This window comes from Malus sylvestris, chromosome 9 (genome assembly GCF_916048215.2).
Source record: "Malus sylvestris chromosome 9, drMalSylv7.2, whole genome shotgun sequence".
Lineage (NCBI taxonomy): Eukaryota > Viridiplantae > Streptophyta > Magnoliopsida > Rosales > Rosaceae > Malus > Malus sylvestris.
Window position 1 is genome coordinate 8194736 of NC_062268.1, and position 21041 is coordinate 8215776.

Consider the following 21041-nt stretch of genomic DNA (forward strand, 5'->3'; position numbering starts at 1 on the left):
AATCGATCGATCGTGAATTCCTCACTGATTGAGTGAGAAACCATGTCGAGAAGGCTGAAGAACACTAAGGAATTTGAGGGTCAAAATAAGTCCATTAAATCTAGAGTACAAGATATAGGGATTTGAACCAAAAACCATGCCGAGAACAAATGTTTTTTTTTTAACACCCTCAGTGTAATGTTCTGGCATGATCCAGTATGCAAAAATAGAAGTCACTGTTTATGATTATTTGGTTAATCATCACAATATGGTTGACTGGTTTCTTAGCAAAAAAGAAAATAGGTCTAAACTCAATATTACTTAAGAACTATTAATAAGATTTGATGAGGCCAAAGACATTTCGTAATTCAAAATACTTTGTGAGAGCTGTTTCAAAGATCAAAAATTAAACATAGAACCTCTGAATCAATAGAATGACGAATAAGAAAGAGACAAAGTAGCATGCGCATGCATGTAGTGGCATGATTGTCTACCTTAAAGTGATACCCTTGAGCAAACCAAAGCTCAATGAGTCTAAAGAAGTTCAGAGCAAAGCTCGATCTTCCTACAATGATGAATATGGTGGAGTCTCAAGCCATTACATTGAAAATTACAAGGCTGAACTGTTAGTGGACAAGAGCACTGGTCAGTTGGGCTACAAGTAAGAGGCTAAGTTCACCTCTACTGAAAAGTACGTGGACAAGGAGCTAGGGTTTACCGCCGAGTACCAAACCCAGGTGAAGTTCAAGGAGTCTATTTATCTAAATAAAACTGCATCTTAATCATCCAAGTCCAACTATAACCACAATAAGAATCACAACTTTGTTTGGAAATTGGTGAGAATTGAGTCTGCTACCGAGGAGTCACCTAAGAAATTATCTAATTTAAACGAAGTCAATGCTTGAAGAATTTGGTGTGAAACTAACGGTTAATGGTTGGGGAACTTGACTTCGTCGTTGGAATAAGCAAGAAGGAAATCGATAGAACAATAGCCGATGACTTGTTCTAAAGATCCACAAGAATTTCTTCAGTAGGAATAAGTCCGAGAACATTGATTTGATCCCACCAACTACCACTTACTAAACGTCTAGCGCTTACTCGCTTTCTCCAACATGCACTTCTAAAGTTTCGAGTAGTATCTAAGAGATATGACTTTGCCCGTCATTCTTGGGAAACACATGTTGCAGAGTGACATCACCAATTCAGATATTCCAAATTCAAACCACTTAGGTTTTTTCGTTTCCCAAAAACTTCTATGTAGATTCAACTTTGCCCGCAATTTCCAGGGAATTCATGTTGCAGAGTATCGATCCGATGTTGAAAGTTGTCCAACAATCTATTTCATCACTGATGAGGCACAATCTCGACATGAATTTTCTTCTTCTTCAATAGGATACGACTATTCAAAACCTAATAAGGATTACACAACTGTGCCAAAGGACAACAACTCCGGAAGTTATGACATCCAAATGATGTCATGACCGACACACTACTACAGAAATCGAAGATCCTAAGTATGCTCTGAAACAAACCCTGCTCTGATACTAATTTAACACACCCCATTCCAGATATCCCCCCTTCACCTTTTGGGATTTTCTTATCCCTTTTATTATTTTATAACACTTTCTCTTTCTCTCCCTCACTTTTCACTTTCTCTTTATCCCTTCCCTATCACTTTTGTGCACTCTGTCTCTACAGCTTTCCCTCTCTTCTCTAAAAACACACATAAACACACACAACAACCATCACCACCATCACCTGGGCTTGAGACCTCAAGAACCTCAGGCCAAGCACGGCTCTCCACCGTGACAACCATGGTGCTGACTTCCCCGACGAACTCCAGTGACTTTCAAGGATTTTCTGACGTAGGTAAGCTTCGAGACTCCTTTGATCTTCCTTCCTCATAGTCTACATTAATTGGTTAGTAATTAAAACGGATTTGGTGAAGGTTTTACCACGAAAAATAACTCGAGGGGCATTTTCCAGAAATCTGGAAACTTCAAAATTGTGGTCGTTTGGCCATCTTTCAGGCCATTTTTTGGGCAACTCCGGTCACCACTCGGTCCTCACTTGGTATGAATCTCTTCTCCACATTCCTAACTACATTTTGGCTTTTGAATCACTCAATTTGGTTAAGAAATGAAGAAGTTACGAAGTTTTGAAAATTGCCCAAACATTCGGCCAAAATCCAGTTTTACCAATGAGCACCACCCCTTTCAAGGTGTTTTCTGGAAAAAAACACAGCGATTTTTCCAGCTTGTAGGTGTCAATCTCTTTGTCTCGTCGAGTACTACAACTTTCGTTTTTGTTTAACTTGATTTCGTTGAGTATCGAAGAAGTTATGAGCGTTTGAAGTGGTACCCAAAAATCAGCCAATTCATTGGCATGAAAACGGGTCAAACCCAACCCACCAATTTAGACCGGCCCAATTCATTGGGCCATGGAACCCAGCCCTTTTAGCCAACCTAAACCCATTAACCTTTTATCCTAAGCCCAACCCACCTAGACCTAACCCTAGTCCAAAACCCTTAACTTGGAATCCTTCCTAAACTAATTTCGACATCCTCAATCCGTTTCCGACATCCATTTTCCCAAATTCAATTGTTATAATATAGTTTTATTAATTGGACTCTTTATGTGCTTAAGGGCAATTGTTCGTGACGTTCTGTCTTCGCTAGTTTGCGTGGCTTTTTGGTGGCGATGTATCTGTGAGTGAACCCCTTCTAAAATGCATATTTGAATAGTAGGAATGCATACATTAAAAGCATGCTTTAATGATTACGTTTTATAAGATAACATGCTTACTGATGCTAGTTTGAATTATACAATTTTTCTCTATAACCCATGGTCTTTTTAGGATATCTGATGGATGACAATATAATATTTGGAACATGTTTTCGAACACCTCTTTATAGTATAGATGATGGATGACTTTATACTATGAAGTTGATTTTGAGATATATATATATATATATGTGTGTGTGTGTGTGTGTGTGTGTGTGTGTGTGTGTGTGTGTGTGTGTTCAATGGTTTTGTACTTACCTAGTGGTCCCTATTCCGCCTACGGGTGAGGTTACAGTGTTGGCATAGGGTCGAGAGAAATAATCTCTAGCTACGGGCTGAGAGACACGAAATGGCATAGGGCCTGAAGAAATTTCCTCTGGCTACGGCGCAGGGATGGGAAGCGGGCATAGGGCCTAGTGTAACATCCCACATTGCCCAGGGGAGTGAATCATCTAAGCCTTATATGTATATTCCCATCTCTACCTAGCACGAGGCTTTTTGGGAGCTCACTGGCTTCGAGTTCCATCGGAACTTCAAAGTTAAGCAAGTTTGCGCAAGACTAATCCCAAGATGGGTGACCCACTAGGAAGTTCTTGTGTGAGTTCCCAGAAATAAAACCATGAGGGCGTGGTCGGGGCCCAAAGGGGACAATATCATGCTACGGTGGAGTCAAGCCCGGGATGTGGTGGGGGCTCGGGTCGGGATGTGACAATTTGGTATCAAAGCCAATCCCTGGCCAGAAGTGTGCCGATGAGGACATCGGGCCCTTAAAGGGGGTGGATTGTAACATCCCACATCACATAGGGGTGTGAATCCTCTAAGCCTTATATGTATATTCCCATCTTTACCTAGCACGAGGTCTTTTGGGAGCTCACTGGCTTTGAGTTCCATCGGAACTTCGAAGTTAAGCAAGTTCACGCGAGAGCAATCCCAGGATGGGTGACCCACTGAGAAGTTCTTGTGTGAGTTCCCAGAAACAAAACTGTGAGGGCGTGGTCGGGGCCCAAAGGGGACAATATCGTGCTACGGTGGAGTCGAGCCCGGGATATGGTGGGGGCCCAGGCCGGGATATGACACCTAGATTTAAGACTGGACATATACACTAGCGATTATGCCTTATATACGAGATATGCTTTATGAGATGTTTTATGGCATGCTAGGGTTTCGGAAAACTTATCACTTATTATGCTATTAGTTTTCATAAAACTTTGGGGGTTAGTATGTTGATAATTGTTTTATTATATATATATCAACTTGGTCCACTCATGTTTGTTTTACGTCCCCTTTAGGACTTAGAATCAAGGCGTACAATCTCGGCATCAAGGCACTTCTGCATCGGCATCTTTAAGTCCTCTCGGTGTATGACCCATTCTGTAACATCTCACATCAACCAACGGAGAGGGGGTGATGTGCCTTATATGTACATGCCCACCTCCATATAGCACGAGGCCTTTTGGGAACTCATTGGCTTTGGATTCCATCGGAACTCTGAAGTTAAGCAAGTTCGGGTGAAAGCAATCCCAGGATGGGTGACCCACTGGGAAGTTCTCGTCTGAGTTCCCAGAAACAAATCCGTGAACGAATGGTAAGCCCAAAACAGACAATATCGTGCTACGGCGGAGTCGAGACTGGGATGTGACACATTTCTTGTTCATTCAATTTTTATATTAATTCTTTTAGTGTTCTAGATTAGATGTGTGCTCTGAACACATTCCTTTTTTGTATATTAATTATATTTTAATTTATAAGTCTTATTTATTCTTATTCTCATGCATTATAAATGGCTTGCGTCACCTTCAGGTGTCGGCCAGCACGTGACTATCCTGGTGTTCAGGGAATATCGAGATCGGGGCATGTCAGTGCATATATTATGTTGATTTGAGTCTTAATTTATGAATATTTTAGGAGTTATATTTTAGGTAGGATTTTGATTGGTAATTGATTGTAGAGTTAATCTCAGTTTACTACCTTGAAGTTTCTTGATTTTCAACCTTTGATACATGAAGTTTTTTTTTGTCCCAATTTGGTAACTAAAGTCATAATTCTAGGACATTTTCATACATCCGTTAAATTTTCCATCAGAACCTCTATTAACTGATGATGTGGCGCTTACATAAACAATGACTGAGCACCACGTGTCAATATGGCCCCACGTGGATATTAAAAATTAAAAAAAAAATATCTTTCCTGGGCATCCTACCTCACCCTTCCCGACCCCCTCATTCCTTCTCCCTCCCTTCTCTCCTCTGCACCTACCCAACCTCTATACCGTACCCACTCCTACCCTCTTCACCTCTCTTCCCTTCTCTGTCATCCACCCATTTTGCCCAATTCCTCCCATCAGATCGTCGCCGTATTCGAAACCCCCAAACCCGTTGCCGTCACCATAGCCTCCAAGATCAAGACCATTCAGCGGTTGAGACTATGATTCGTTATCTCTAAAAAGTTGATCCACTATTGGCTTCGTTGATCCATCGCCACCCGCAACTGACCTTCGATAACACTTACCCATCTATACGGTGGCGTGGCCTGCGTCATACCTAGATAGGTGGAAGATGAGCGGGGCAGATGGGTGGGTGTGCGGGGAGGGTGGGTGCAGAGGAGATAATGGATGGAGAATGAGGGGAGAGGGTCTAGGGGGAGTAAGACACCTAGAAAAGAAAAAAAAATTAATTTTTTAATTTTTTTATATCTACTTGGGCCCATATTGACATGTGGCGTCTAGTCATTGTTCACATGGGCGCCACATCATCAGTTAACGAATGTCCTAATGAAAAACTTAACAGATGTATGAAAATGTTCGAGAATTATGACTTTAGGTATCAGACTGGGACGAAAAAAATTTCATGTACCAAAGGGTGAAAACCAAGAAACTTAAGGGTAGTAAACTGAGATTAACCCTTGATTGTAATATCTTGTATTTAGTTTTTGTATTCTTGTAAGTATATTCTTTGTAGAATAAGGTATATGTGCTAATATATTGTAAACCTTAAGGAATGAATAAAGTAACGAAATATTCAACATATTTCTTTTTTACATCAAGAGCTTGGTTTCATTCAAAATTCTAAATGTTAAATCGTGTACAATTGCTGTGTTTCTGCAATTGTGCACAATGTATATTTGATGTGTGCCAGCCGTATATCTTTGTGTCGTGGTTCAACAATTTTTCTGTGCCGTGTTTGTCGCTACAGTATTTGCAAATTTGCCACATTTTGCAGTCTATGTTACTATCTTACTGTAAATGAACAATGTTTAGGGTATCTGTGTATCAGTGTCGTTACAGCTTCTGCCTGGAAGTACTGGCTACTTGGTAGGATCTCACCAAACAAAACAGTCTAGTTTGGTAGGATCTCATCGAATAGAGTTATCCAATTTGGCAGGACCTCACCAAATAGAACAGTCTAGTTTGGCCGATCAGTACCGAAGAGAACCGTGTTCTTCAGCAGGATTTTCCAAACTACCTAGTATGCATGTTATACCTCTCTTTGATCATGTAGTGCTCATTCCATCCCCTCTGAATATTCAAGAGGTAAGTATTTTAAATGATAATACAACTCATCATAATAATGGTGTCAGTTACTTACAAATTTTCAGCAAGGCAAAATCGTGGTGTTCGACAAGTTCTCTGTGGAAGGAAAAGTAAATTATCCAATTGCTAATTACGTATCATGTGAGCAATGTTCACCAGAGCAAAGGACATTAATAAATCACATGGAATTAATCAAAATTCCAATTAGGTAGAAGAAGCCCTACGAGACCTAAGTGGATACAAGCTATAGAAGAAGAGATATCAGCTTTGTAGAAAAATAAAACCTAGGAGGTAGTGCAGTTACCAAAAGGGATGGAATCTGTTGGTTGTCGTTAGGTGTTTACAATCAAGTATAAGGTTGATGGATTAGTGGATATGTACAAAGCAAGGTTAGTGGCTAAGGGGTACTCTCAAACATACGGTGTAGATTACCGAGAAACATTTGCTCCGATGGCAAAAACAAATACGGTACGTGTTTTGATTTCCTTAGCTACAAATATGGATTTGTCTCTTAAACAGTTTGACATGAAGAATGCGTTCCTTCATATGAACTTGGAAGAAGATGAGTGCAGATTGCATGTCTCTTTATGGACTCAAGCAATCGCCCCATGCTTAGTTTGATAGGTTTACTTAGGCAATGAAAAAATACGAGTATCACCAAAGTCATTTAGATCACACTTTGTTTTTGAAGCATAGGCTTAGCAAATTGACTGCTTTATTAATTTATATGGATGATATGAATATTACAGGGGGTGATTCAGAAGAAATCCATAAGTTACAAGTAAATCTTGCATCTAAATTTGTGATGAAAGATTTGGGAGAGTTGAAGTATTTCTTTGGGGGGTTGAGGTTGCTCGTTCACCTAAATGTATTTTCTTATTGAAACAAAATATGTGTTGGATTTGTTGAAAAAGATTGGTATGTTAGGGTGTAAACATGTGGAAAAGACTGGTATGTTAGGGTGAAAAAGACTCGTTCACCTGATGGAGGTGAATATCAAAGACTTGTGGGGAATTGATTTATTTATCTCATACTCGTTATGATATTTCTCTATTATGAGTGTTGTAAGTCAGTTTATGCACTCACCCAGTGAAGATCACAAGGTTGCAGTAATGCAAATTTTCGCATATCTGAAGTTTGCAACCAATAAGAAAATACTTTATTTGAAAACATGGGTATCTAAAGGTTAAGCAGTTTACAGATTTGGGCAAATCATCTCCCTAGTTTATGAAATAATAAATGTTGTAGTTTATATATATATATATATATATATATATATATATATATATAATTTAAATTTGATTCTTGTAGATTTTCATAAAATTAAGTGCACTTGACATAAAAACGATGACGCAAAAGAGGACAAAGTTGAACTTATCTTCATAAAGTTACATAAGTTAGGAGCAAGGAATTAAATATCGGTAGTCTGAAAACACGGAAATATCGATGGAAATATCGGGATAATATCGATATCGATAAAAATTACATGGAAACCACGGAAATTGTAAGAAAAACTTGGAAATTTTTATTGAAACTTTGCAGGATGTTTATTTAGTCAATTATCTATTAGTTTATCACAAAAAATTGGAAGGAAATGCATTGCATGATGGATTTAACATTATCAAGTTGATTATATAGCGAGCTGACAAACATTGTGAGTGTAGAAAATATGTAGTAATTAATGAAAAAAGTCTAAACACACCATAATCATTTATATAGAATGAATTAGTACAATATTTTACACTTTTCACATGATGCAGCACACCATTCCAAAACCTTTTTTTATTTATTATTATTTCTTCTTCTTCATTTTTTGTTTTTTTTGGCAAACATTTTTTCTTCTTGTTTTCAGATGGTGCCACGCACCACTTCTTTTTCTTCTTCTTTTCAGATGGTGTCAACGCACCAATCCAAAAGCCCTTCTTTTTCTTCTTCTTTGCAGATGGTGCCAAGTCACAGACGCAACACAACTTTTCCCTTCTCCCTTCTCTCTTCTCCGTTCTCCCTCCTTCCTCATTCCCACAACTTTTAATTATTTTTCGTTGTCTCTCTCTCTCTCCTCCCTGCTCGTCACTCTTCAAATCCCACTCTCTCTGCAAATCCCAAATTCCCGATCGCCTCTCTCTCTCTCTCTCTCTCTCTCTCTCTCTAAAATCCATTCCGTCAGGGAATCAAAATCCTATCTTTTTCATTCACATACAAAACCCACACACATATTTATAGATCTGCTGTTCCTCCTCCCATGGCTTCCACCGGGAATCAAAATCCGCCGCCGCAGCAGCAACCGCCGCCCTCGGCCGTTGCTGCGTCGTTTCCCGCCGCTTCCACTCCCTCGTCCCCCAAGTCGAAAACGTTGTTGTCCGTGTCGACTGCTCCGCCTCCTCGTCTTCCTCCTCCGACAAGTCTCGGACCCTCTAGATCGGAGTCTAGGGTCCTGTTTTACAGTCGGCCGGAGCTTCTACAGCTCCGGCGTTCTTCTCCGAGCAGGCCAGTTCCGATATTATCGATAATATCGCGATATTATCCCGAAAACCATTTGGATATTGAAAAAAAAATCGGTTCCCCTAAAAACCGATAATATCGGCAATATATCGGCGATTTCGGACCATGGTTAGGAGAAGTAGGGAGTGCAAATCTCTTCCTTCTTAGAGCCTCTCTAATTTTGTCCTATGTAATTTTAAGTTAATTTTAGTTAGAAAGACTAGAAATCTATTATAAGAACTCTTTTTTATACTCCAAACTGCTCCCTAGTTTATGGAGTAATAAACATTTAAGTTCTTTTTTTAATTCAATATATATATATATATATATATATATATATATATATATATATATATATTATAAAAACGAGTGCAGGGTGGCATATAAACGCAGACAATGAAGCAAAGAATAAAAAAATTGAGCTATTTGCATGTCGGGATTTGGAACTAAGGGCCGTTGCACAAACTAGTAGAAATAAAAAGTGCAAATCTCATCCTTCTTAAGCATCTCCAATCATGCTTTTTGTTTTAAAATTGTAGTTAAAAAGACTAAAAACTTACTAAGATCGTTTTATAAATTTTATTATACTCCAACCATACTCACTATTAGAGAGTAATAATATTTTATTAATTGTTCAATTGAATTTTGATACTAGGTAAATGTAAAATTCTTAAAACCTAAAGTAAAGATTCGTTACTCAGTACTATGGTCTGGTGGTATTCCTCTTTGCTTAGAAGTGAGAGGCATTAGGTTCGAATCTCGTGAATGGCGAATTCGATACTAAATGCTTAGCCGAACTCCCCCTCCCTATAGTGTAAAAATATCGATTCACTAAAAAAAAAGTAATGTGCTAAATAACCTTAAACATTAGTCATTTGGAGCCAATGTCTCTCTTCTTATCTTATAAAGAACATGTTTGAAGTTGAGTATTACTAACTTAATAAATTTTAACTTAGAAGTTCATTCAGAGTATGAGAATTCCCACTATTTTTCTATCTTCCTTTTCTTATTAACTTGTGTAATAAAAATTCTTATTTTGGTCTAATAAATAAAAATATAATCTTCAAGGAAGATCCACTCATTTATATTTAGTGAACCTTTTTTTGGATATACTTTATGACATTTGGGAGAAGAGAAGTGGAATGTGTTGAGTTACAACACAAGGTAAAATAGTGTTAAGTGTGAGTACAGAGTAGAGTTTTAAGTACATTACCATTGGTGTTTACATTCATTTAAAAAAAAATTCATTGTAAAAGAAGAAATATTTGCCACATAATATTATGGTGTAGTAATATTCCTTTTTACTTGTACGTGAGAGGTTTTAGATTCGAATTTCGTGAAAAGTGAGTTCAAAAAGAATTTATTCCCCCACTATTTACTATAAATAAATCACTATGTCATATATATATATATATATATATATATATATATATATATATATATATATATATATTTCATTTCTTTTAGGCTTTTTATCCAAAATAGTGCATGAGATTGGTATAATTCTTTATTTTGGTCATTAAGATTTGAAATCGATAGAAGTGGTCCTTGAGTTTGTCTACCATCAATCATTTTGGTCTTTCTACAGTCCTTCTATGAAAAATCTTGTTAAATTAGAACCAAAATGACAAATATACTCTGAATTTAATAAACAATGGGCCAAAATAATAACAAAGATAGAGGATACATTTGTCATTTTTTCCTTATTTAACGGAGATTTTTCACGAAAGTACCAAAATAATTAATGGTAGAGAAACTCAATTATCATTTCTATCGATTTTAAATTTCAATGATCAAAATAAAGAGTTATGTCATCTCAAGGGCAATTTGGCTAAAAAGCCTTTTTTTTTTTTTTTGCAACGAAAAAATCATGTAAAATCATGATATGCATTTAAAGACTATATCCAACAAAAATTTGACTAAATCCAACAAAAACTAAGAATTTTGACTCACACTATGACATTAAATTCTCGTTTACGATATTCGTAATTGTATTTAGAATTATGATTATATTCTAATTACGGATGAGAGACAAATGAATGATGGACGCGTAAGTTCATTGTATTATGATTAAGCATGATCTGGGCTCTCAGATGTAAGAATTTTAATTCAACCGACGCGCTTTCTCGCATGCAATGTACGTGACTCACGAAAAACAACGGGCCGCATTTACTGTGGGTGAAAGCCGGGGTGGAACAAGCGATGCGCATTAATAAATATCGCGAAAATTCCGGGGATAAAAAAGGATAAAACAAAATTTTAAAAAAATGGAAAAATGTAAAGAAAATTGCAAAGGGACACCTTTTGCTAGGCTATAAAACCCAAGAGGTTTTTTTGAGAGTCCAAGTCCCAACCAAACGCGTCCATACCAATCTCTTCAGTCTCTTCCCTCACTACTACACACAGTAATCAAAGAAATAGAGATCTGAAGAGACCAAGGCATACAAGTGCCTGGTTTTTTGTTCTCTTTAATTGTGCTACATTGTCAAATAAATTCTCGAACCATGGCTGCCCTTCCAGAATCTTTGTTGGCCGATCAATCGTCATTACCGGGAAACCAAGCGGGTCAACCTGCGTCCCGGCCACCCCAACCCGGTGACGGCGACCAGTCCAGAAGGGTTCCTGTGGAGCAGTTGATTCTAGAGCTTAACGATGATCGTACCCGAGAAAATGCCCTACAACGCCTCTCTAAGGTCACGATCATAATTCATATATTCCTTTTATGATCATTTTCTCCCTCTCTCTCTCTCTCTCTCTTTTTTTTTTTTTTTTTTTTTTTTTTTGCCTTATTTTAGCCGATCCCACTTAGTGGAAAAAAGCTTTGTTGTTGTTGTTGTTGTTGTTGTTGTGCCTTATTTCTTTTCTAATCGAATTGCATGTTATATACATGTATTTCTTGGTTAATTACCTCAATTATATTTTTTTCTGCATCAACAGTGGCTTTGCATGTCACGCTCAGAGTCTGTGTGTCACGTACACTGATTTTTTTCAAGTTATAATTATAAAATTAATATTTTTTAGGGAGCAGCAATTTTTTATGGTGCAGTTCTGTTTAATTCTTGTTTAGTGATTGACTTCTTCTTTTAAATGTTTTTATTTACCCCGTTTTTGTTGGTTCCTACTGATGATAGAGAGGTTTTATATTAAGAGGTGCAAATTAGCTATTAAAATTAGAGGATAATTGCGGGTTTTTCTATACAGAACCTCAAGTTTCATCTAACTATGGAGTGTTGTGAAAATATAGGTAATGACAAGGGGTTGCTCATATGATACATGCATATGGACTATGTACAGATATAACGCTTAGCAGATCAATTTTTTATTTATTATAAGGATAATACTTTTTCCTCAATTTCCCATTAAATTGACATTAGTAGCCAATATAAAACGTCATAATAGGGACTATTTGTCACATCCCGGCCCGGGGTGGATCCCTTCCCGGGCCCGCTTCACCACCGTAGCACGATATTGTTCGCTTTGGGCCCTGACCACGCCCTCACAGTTTTGTTTCTGGGAACTCACGAGCAACCTCCCAGTGGGTCACCCATCCTAGGAGTGCTCTAGCCACCTTCTCGCTTAACTTCGGGTTCCGAAGCCAGTAAGCTCCCAAAAAGCCTCGTGCTAGGTAGGGATTGGAATATACATTTAAAGATCACTCTCCTGAGCGATGTGGGATGTCACAATCCACTCCCCTTAGGGGCTTGACGTCCTCGTCGGCACACTTCTGGCCAGGGATTGACTCTGATACCATTTGTCACATCCCGGCCCGAGGCGGATCACTTCCCGGGCCCGCACCACCACCGTAGCACGATATTGTCCGCTTTGGGCCCTGACCACGCCCTCACGGTTTTGTTTTTGGGAACTCACGATCAACTTCCCAGTGGGTCACCCATCATGGGAGTGCTCTGGCCACCTTCTTGCTTAACTTCGGAGTTTCGACAGAACCCGAAGTCAGTGAGCTCCCAAAATGCCGCGTGCTAGGTAAGGATGGGAATATACATTTAAGGATCACTCCCCTGGACGATGTGGGATGTCACACTATTCATTTTCTTTGTCATCATCTAAAAATCTATCTGTAGAAAAATTTATATGATTCAAATATGTGTAGTCATTCATATGTGTCAAACAAATCGATGGTTCATCATAATTGTCGATTTGTTTGACATAAATAGATGACTACATAATTTTCAAATTGAAATAATTTCCTTAGAGATGATCTTTAGATGATGATAAGAAGAATAAACAATTTTAATTATGAAGCTTGTACAGTGAAATAATGTCACATTAAAGGAAACGACACTTGTACTAACTCACATCTTACCTAGTGAAAAAAAGTTCTTATTGATAATTATCACTCTCTCTAAGTTCAGATTAGGGAAATTCGTGAAGACTTGGCTCCATTACTCTGGCACTCATTTGGTACTACATTTACGCTGTTGAAGGTATGGCATGCATGTCACTTGGCTGTTTTAATTAATAAATTTCAATTAAAATTGAGTGAATTCCCAGATTAAAATTTACGATGATTTAGTTCGTTCATATTTTTCGTTATTTGCAGGAAATAATTGCAGTGTACCGCTTACTTTCAACCCCAAATCTTACTCAGGAATCATCAAATCGGGCATGCAATACTCTCTCTCTCTTTCAGGTCAGTACTCTCACAATAATTTTAATTCAATTTGTCTACAGTAAAATGATTTCCACAGTACTCTTTTTCTGTTTCACACAGTTGCGTTTATTTTGGTTAAATTGAGTAAATTAAAGAAGAATCACTGAACAATAACAAAAAGGTGTGCGTAGCTGCTGAGCTAACGACTTTTGCTACTGTGATTTTGGTTAAATCATCATGTTTCCTTTGTGTTAAGCTAATGACATTTGCTACTGTGAATTTGGTTTTGATTTTTAACAGTGCATAGCTGCTCATCCTGAGACAAGAGAGCCATTCCTCCGGGGTAATTTTCTTTTGCTAAATAAATCTGTATAAACCGTGACCTCTTATGACCCCAAAATTAATGATAAACTTAAATGAGTTTTGATCTTGTTTGCAGCTATTGTGCCGTTCTATATTTACCCTTTCCTCAACACGACCGAAAAGGACAAGCCTCATGAATACTTAAGGCTGTCGAGCTTAGGCGTTATTGGTGCCCTCGTCAAGGCATGTACATATGGAATCATGGATTACATTTGAGAAATGCACAGACGAAACTAGTTACAAATATTTAATCCAAACAATAATCCATATACAAACAACGATTTAGCACCTCTTTATTGTTTGTTTAGTGTCCTGCAAATAGTTTATACTTCTTATATATCCCATTTTCATGTCTTTCTATGAGCTTGAATGTTCATTAACATAATGACATAATTAAATTTGGATTTCCCTTTTCCCCGGTTCAGGACAATGATGAAGAGACTGTTCTTTTCCTTCTCCAAACTCAAATATTCTACCATTGCATGCGCTGCATTGAAGTTGGCACTGGACTGTCAAAAACTGTAAGAAACTAACAAAGGAAGTTTATAATAATTAATTATTTCTAAACTTAATTATGCTGAAAAATCTTTTTTTCTGTATATGCAGGTGGCCACATTCATAATGGAGAGGATTCTGATGAGTCCTGAGGGACAGAAGTACTGCTGCGCTTTCCATGATCGTTTTTTCGTAATCACTCAAGCTCTTACCAAGATGCTCGACAGAATTACTACAGAAGAGCCTTCCCTCCGGCTGCTTAAACTCATCGTTCGTTGCTGTATGAGGCTCGCAGAAGGCCAAAAGTAAGTTACTCTTCATAGTTAATACTTCCAGGTCTAAGCTCGTCGCGAGTCTCGGACTAGACAAGATTGGAATTGAGTTCGAGCAAGTTTTAATATATTTGTGTCTAATACAATTAACTAGTCCAGTCTCAACAATTTCAAGTTCATTAAATATCCGTTGTCCTTTAGTCTAATTTAACTAAATTATTCGAGTTCAGGATCGAGCTTGCAACACTCTAAATAAGACTAGTAACATACAATGTGTTAGACTGGTCTCCACTTTATCTATAAGTTTACCGAATGTCATTAGTCTAATTTAGTTGAAATAGTCGAGTCCAGATCGAGTCAGCAAACGAGGAACATAATTACATTTGTTAATTGGTGTTTGAATTTTTCATTGCAGGGACGCCGACTACAGAAATTTGTGTCTTCCTAAGAGCTTGAAGGATCCTAAAGTCATTAACCTCATCGCTGTAAGTTCTTCAAACACTTTTTGTTGGATTTCTTCCCACAGCCCCTTTATTTTTTACTGAAACAATTCTTCTTGATTTAATTTCCAGGACGACCCAACATCCATGGCATGTATGAGACGACTTGTTCAGTGTCTTACAACTACGAGAAGGGCTCCTCCGACAGACGCAGGCGCGGAGGTAGAAAACGGGCACCCGGTGAAGACTGAACAGGAGTAGCAGACGAACCATGTTATCATCACCCATGCTGGTCAATCCCCACCACAGATGAAATACCAAAACCATGCAGACTGAAAATTGTTGTAATATGTTGCTTCTAATGTGCACTTTGTTTTTCGTTGTTGTAATTTTACTTTTAAACTGTACCATGTTATTAGCGCTTGTACTTGTTGTCGAACTGCTGTAAAATGTTCTTCCTAGACTGAAATGTACCTGTAGACCGCTGTTTGTGTTAAAGTTGCCTTGCTTTTTATTGCTTTTTGGCATTGGTTGAGTTAGTCCCACATCGACTAGTTGAGAAGAAGATATAGACTTTATAAAGCTCTTTCGCGCCTCATTGGTCACGACCTTACTTGAACAGGATCTGTTCTATAGGTTGTACATCTGTATCCTTGATTTCTAAGGAGACAGGAACCCCAGTCTGGTGGATGAACCATGACCGTGCGATCAGAGCGTGATTAACAGCACTGTGATCCTTGGATCATTCGAGCGGTAGATGATCGTTCTCAGCCGTTGTAACAACCGGCTGGGGTGGTCACACGGTTGTCTGACAGACCCCCTTCCCCAACCATTTTTTATTTTCTTCGGTTAAATTTCACATTCCGTCCGGGCAGAGGCATTGTGCCCGCCGTATTGCATCCCGTCTCCGATCGCCGGGTCAAAAAGACTTCCAGTATATTTCTTCCATTCTCAATCATGAACTCAATACTCTCATTTCTTTCTAGTCTGGCTTTAGCATTTCTTAGACCTGACAATTTCTTATACGATACGAAAATAATGGGTTTCTAATCAACATGATAACTAATCGGATCATTATCGGGTCACACGATAATAATGGGTCCTTAACAGTTTTACACGAGAATGACACACGAGTAACTTGTTTCGACACGATAAGAAAAAAGTTATTTTGATAATTTTATTTTTTTTAACCACAAAAAAAAACGTACAATAAAATACAAAAAATATAATGAATATGTATATATTGTTTATTAATTATTATTCTATATAAATTATAAAATTTAAGTTTTATTTATTTATTTATTTATTTTTATAGTATATTATAGGCAAGATTGAAATTAAAAATTATAAAACACATTAAAAATAAAAATATCAAGTAATTTAAAAATACAAAACACATTAAAAAAATTATAATAATTAATTTACATGTGCGAAAAATATGAAAAAAATATGCAAACACTCGTAGTCGCATCCTCTACACTTTGAGGATGAGTCTATGATCGTTTGAATTTTTAAAACCATCCAAACTCTTTTAAGGGAGTTCAAAATAAACAAAATTCATAATCATTAATGTATACGTCTGAAAAATATGAAAGCATAACAAACGTTTATAATTGCATCATCAACACTTAGACGATGGTTACATGGTTGTTTAGATTTTTAAAACCCTCCAAATCTCATTATCAGTGTTTTTTATTTGAGTGCCAAATTAATAATAATTATTGTAGAAGTGTGCAAAATGTAATCACTCGTAATGAAAAACTTTACAATTTTCATGAAATGATCAACTCCAAAATTTAGTATGTACATACTAATTTAGTATTATGTTTTACCTTTTTTTTGGGTCAAATTATGTTTTTCATTTTCATTTTTATTGATTTAAAATATATTTTTCTTAACAGGATAACGGATCGGATCATCTTACCTAATAATATTAACGGGTTGATTTCGGGTCGGATCATATTACTTGTTTACTTTAACGGGTATTACAAGACACGGCCCGTTAAGCTATCGGTATGATACGAAAACGACACGAACACGATAAACACGTCACGAATGCCATTTCTACACGATATTATAAATAATAAAATACAAAATTGGGAACAAACAGAAGTAGAATTATATGAACATCCATCATGTAGAACCTCATAAACGAATTCCGTCTCAATCTTTAGAAGGGGGATGTAATTCGTCTTGCTTGGGAGGCATTGAAAGAGTGCTTTCGAGCATGAACGAGAGATCATGCATCTGTGACATTATTCTCTCCACATCGTCAGATTTTGATCCTGCTCCTGCACTGGAAACATCTCCGCCCCCCGCCACATCTTCAGATTTTTTTCCCTTGTTTGTGCTTGCATCAGCCAACCTAAACACGCAACAGAAATGGTGGTTAAGATATGTTCATCAAAGAATGTACCGATACATTTTCCATGAAGCTTCGTGTATGAGATTATTGAAAACAGCAAATATAGCATTCCACGGTGGCTCCAAACAGGATTCTGAGGTTATAATAGCACCCATATAAGTTGGCTTATACACGCACCTGTCTAATACAGAAGGCTCTGGCTGCGCTCCATCCACTACAGTTGAACCGCTGGAGCTGTTAAATGCTCCTGCCGATAAATCCGGTTGCAAAAAGCTACCAAAATCCAAGTCACCAGAGTTGCTAGCTGCGCCGAACAAATTTACTTCTGAAGTGTGATCAACAGGTGTTGTCTGATTATTACTTTGTTTTACAGAACTATCTGCAAGATTTGATGCATTATTTGAGCTAGTAAAATCATTCCAAGCGTCGAATGAATCGTCATCCGCATCAGTAGTCTTATTATCAGCAGCCTTGTTGACAGTGGTCTGCAATTGGTTGTCTTGAACCCAATCAACACCACTTTGTTTTACAGAACCATCCACAACATTTGGTGCATTACTCGAGCTTGCAAAATCATTCCAAGCATCAAATGGATCATCATCCTCATCGGTGGTCTTATTATCAGGAGCCTTGCTGCTAGTGGTCTGCAATTGGTTGTCTTGAACCCAATCAACACCATTTTGTTTTACAGAGCTATCCACAAGATTTGGTGCACTACTCAAGCTTGTGAAATCATTCCAAGCATCAAATGAATCATCATCTTTATCTGTAGTCTTATTATCAGAAGCCTTGCTGCTAGTGGTCTGCAATTGGTTATCTTGGACACCACCCTTCACCTCCGCAAGCGTTTCGAACTGTTCGGGCCCTCCAGAAAACCCAGAGTTGGAAACGCCCAACAGATCATCTTGAAACCAGTCGGTCGACATGGATGTAGACCCAGTCAAACTATGGTTTGATTTTTCATTCGTTGAGTCCACTACAGACTCAAATACTGTGTCTATGTGGGTAGAAAGATCCACCGTGGAACCCACAAAGGGGTCAAGGGATTTTGATTCTTGGGGAAAGCTTTCAGAAGCTTGAGGAAGGGTTTCAGAAGCTTGAGGAAGGTTTTCAGAAGCTTGAGGAAGGTTTTCAGAAGCTCGAGGAAGGGTTTCAGAAGCTTGAGGAAGGTTTCCAGAAGCTTGAGGAAGCGATTCAGAAACAGCAAACTGAAAACTTGCCGCCCAACCAGAATCGCCACTCTCTCCTTCAGTAGTCTGCACAACTGTCTCAAAAGGCTTTACATTCTCAAACAAACTAAGAGTTTCATGACCTTGGAAACTCTCTTTACTGACAATCTGTGTGTTAGACCCAAACAGCTCTTCAGAACTACTTGAAGCATCATCTTTGTTTCCTTCAAAGAAAAAGTTGTCAAGATTGACTCCAGCCAAATCTGGTAATTTGGGCAGATTGGGGGTCTCATTTGAGAGATCAGTCTCAATTTTCTCTGGCCTAGAGGTCCACTTTATTTCAAGATTTAAGAGATCAGACAGACTTAACTCATCCTTCCGTGCAGTCTGTCCTCTGTTTAATTCATTTGTTCCAATAGGTAAATCCACTATCTCCTGCAAACCAAAGTCTCAAACTTCACCCCAAGTATTCAAGAAGTCCCACAAAATTAATATCAAAGTCTACAATTTACGTTAACGAGAGGACAATAATCCTCATTTCTAGCAAACAAATGATAGGCAGACAACTATAATTTCCCACATACATGATATGGTTACTGAAAAAATGGACTACAAATCTGTAGCACCTACAAAATTTCGAGTGTGATCTGCTTATAATCTCACTAAGTAGATTTTGATACAAATCATATACAAATACAATGTATTATTTCTACATCTCTGCATAATCTCAGAATCACCTTTAAGCATTCAAGCTTTTTAGTTTTCTATGCACTGTAGATTAACTCAATTAGCTTCGAATCAGAAAACGCAATTAACGAAGTCATTACTCCGTTGGGTGGCTACAACAAGCTGGTAAAACACATTTAAGTACACTAAAACAATCAAAGCTTCGATCTTTTTCATCATCCGGAAGCACCAAAACAAATAATTTGTTAAAATCCCTGCTTTTTCCTGAAAAACAGAACTTCATTCCACAAGAACGCATTGATAATTCAAATTCCGTTTCTTTCTAGTTTTCGCATCAACCAAATAGAACAAGAATCCCCTTTTTATTCCCCATCTTAATCTCAATTTTCTCATCAACCAAACAAAAGATAGAAAATCAAGTCGCATACCGATCCACTTAAGCTCAGGGACTGGAGCAGCCACCGGTACCCAAAAGTATCCCGGAAATTGATGGGGTCAGGAGGGAGGTCCTTGCAGAGTTCTCTGCCGCAGAAGACGCAGGTTAGCGTCTGAACGCCCCTCAGCAGCCGCCCTTTGCAATGCTTGCACCTCAGGTACGGCGGCGATGGATCCAACTCCGCCAGGGTTTCTTCGACCGAAGGCAGATTGGGCAACGGCGTGTCGTCTGGGTCGTAGGACGACATGTTCGCTTCTTTCCGAAGCGAGATCTGCACCTGCTTTATCACATCCATCGGGATTTCCATCGCCACTTTCAGGGTTGGTGGCTGTCGATGCGTGTGGTGGAATAGGGCGGTTGAGTGATGAGGGGCACAGAGTGACTAGATCGCCCTACTTCCCACCAATTTATGTTCAACTCTCATCACTCGTGATACGGTGGTAATCTCCTAAGATCATCCTCAAAACTGAGCTAAAAGCCAAATTACATTCCCAAACATTTTTCAATCCATGTTAAAATTTTAGGCTAAATGCCAAATATTATTTATGGGCCAAATACCCCCCAGCTTCCCCCCGGGCTAAATGCCAAATGTTTATCCGAATTTAAATTTTTTTAAATTAAAATGTTCATAAAATTAATTTATAATAATCTACATATTTTTTTTTAATTTGATTTAAGAAAAAAATTAGCCTAAGTTCATTCTTTAATAATTATGGGCTAAAATTTTAGGGCAGAAGGGTTGGAGCAGAAAAGATGTTTCTGGGCTAAAAACCAAATTTTCTGGGCTAAAAAATTTGGCTTTTAGCCCAAGGGTTGGAGATGGTCTAAGAGGTTAAATTATTACTTGTTGTATTAACGCCTCACATATTGTTGAATATACCCGATATACTTAACACATCTCATATATGTTTTTTTCAATTAAAATTTATCTATTACACCTTACGTAATTTTCCATAATACCCTCACACTCCTAACATACATCTTACATCTTCTACATACATTCCATATTTTTTACATACACTCCATATTTTCTACTTACACTCCACTCTCTTCATAATGATTTCTTTATTCTTATGTCATTTGATACAAAATCATTCATGTCATGAAGGATTTGCTCAACTTTTTTCCCCTAAATTATTTTTTGACAACAAGGATTTGCTCAACTTTTTTTCTAACTAGTGAACATTGATCAGTGAAGGTGTGTGTCCAAAAAATGACAATACATTTTAACCTTCATCCACATGTGATAGTACATTTTGAACACAGTTTGAGCCATAAGTTAAGGTAGCTCCCAAGTGAATTCCATAAATGACAATACATTTTAGCCTTCGTCCGCCTGTGACTGTACATTTTGAACACAATCTAGGCCAGAAGTTCAAGCAGCCCCTCGGAACTGAGATTAACTTCTCAATGTTTGAGAATACAGAGTTAC

The 21041-nt window shown here is 37.9% G+C and overlaps 3 protein-coding genes and 1 non-coding gene across 4 annotated transcripts; 3 read left to right on the forward strand and 1 right to left on the reverse strand.

Annotated features, from left to right (window-relative positions):
* The first annotated feature begins 11137 nt into the window (after positions 1-11137).
* LOC126583369 (uncharacterized) lies at positions 11138-14156 on the forward strand. The gene is made up of 5 exons (XM_050247717.1): positions 11138-11466; positions 13144-13215; positions 13332-13421; positions 13683-13725; positions 13822-14156. Exons 1-5 carry the CDS (start codon positions 11278-11280, stop codon positions 13959-13961), a joined length of 534 nt encoding a protein of 177 aa, XP_050103674.1. The 5' UTR covers positions 11138-11277; the 3' UTR covers positions 13962-14156.
* A 9-nt stretch (positions 14157-14165) lies between these two features.
* Positions 14166-15431, forward strand: LOC126583372 (uncharacterized). Its single transcript, XM_050247721.1, has 4 exons — positions 14166-14266; positions 14352-14545; positions 14928-14997; positions 15085-15431. Exons 1-4 carry the CDS (start codon positions 14228-14230, stop codon positions 15211-15213), a joined length of 432 nt encoding a protein of 143 aa, XP_050103678.1. The 5' UTR covers positions 14166-14227; the 3' UTR covers positions 15214-15431.
* Positions 15432-15556: 125 nt separating this feature from the next.
* Positions 15557-15770, forward strand: LOC126584079 (small nucleolar RNA U3). The gene has a single exon (XR_007609995.1). It is a non-coding gene; the product is annotated as a small nucleolar RNA U3 (small nucleolar RNA).
* A 1231-nt stretch (positions 15771-17001) lies between these two features.
* On the reverse strand, positions 17002-20091 carry LOC126583356 (suppressor protein SRP40-like). The gene is made up of 3 exons (XM_050247705.1): positions 19602-20091; positions 17495-18921; positions 17002-17317 (listed from the first exon to the last, which is right to left on the reverse strand). Exons 1-3 carry the CDS (start codon positions 19914-19916, stop codon positions 17116-17118), a joined length of 1944 nt encoding a protein of 647 aa, XP_050103662.1. The 5' UTR covers positions 19917-20091; the 3' UTR covers positions 17002-17115.
* Between the last annotated feature and the right edge of the window lie 950 nt (positions 20092-21041).

Bases quoted from the DNA above. Each gene is read 5' to 3' on its own strand.
- LOC126583369 (XM_050247717.1), top strand. From the start codon at position 11,278: ATGGCTGCCCTTCCAGAATCTTTGTTGGCCGATCAATCGTCATTACCG. The intron at 13,216-13,331 runs GTATGGCATGCA...CGTTATTTGCAG, and splicing joins CTACATTTACGCTGTTGAAG to GAAATAATTGCAGTGTACCG. The intron at 13,726-13,821 runs GTAATTTTCTTT...TCTTGTTTGCAG, and splicing joins AAGAGAGCCATTCCTCCGGG to CTATTGTGCCGTTCTATATT.
- LOC126583356 (XM_050247705.1), bottom strand. From the start codon at position 19,916: ATGGAAATCCCGATGGATGTGATAAAGCAGGTGCAGATCTCGCTTCGG. The intron at 18,922-19,601 runs GTATGCGACTTG...TTTGGTTTGCAG, and splicing joins CCCTGAGCTTAAGTGGATCG to GAGATAGTGGATTTACCTAT. The intron at 17,318-17,494 runs GTGCGTGTATAA...TTGCGTGTTTAG, and splicing joins GAGCCTTCTGTATTAGACAG to GTTGGCTGATGCAAGCACAA.
- LOC126583372 (XM_050247721.1), top strand. From the start codon at position 14,228: ATGCGCTGCATTGAAGTTGGCACTGGACTGTCAAAAACT. The intron at 14,546-14,927 runs GTAAGTTACTCT...TTTTCATTGCAG, and splicing joins AGGCTCGCAGAAGGCCAAAA to GGACGCCGACTACAGAAATT. The intron at 14,998-15,084 runs GTAAGTTCTTCA...TTTAATTTCCAG, and splicing joins AAGTCATTAACCTCATCGCT to GACGACCCAACATCCATGGC.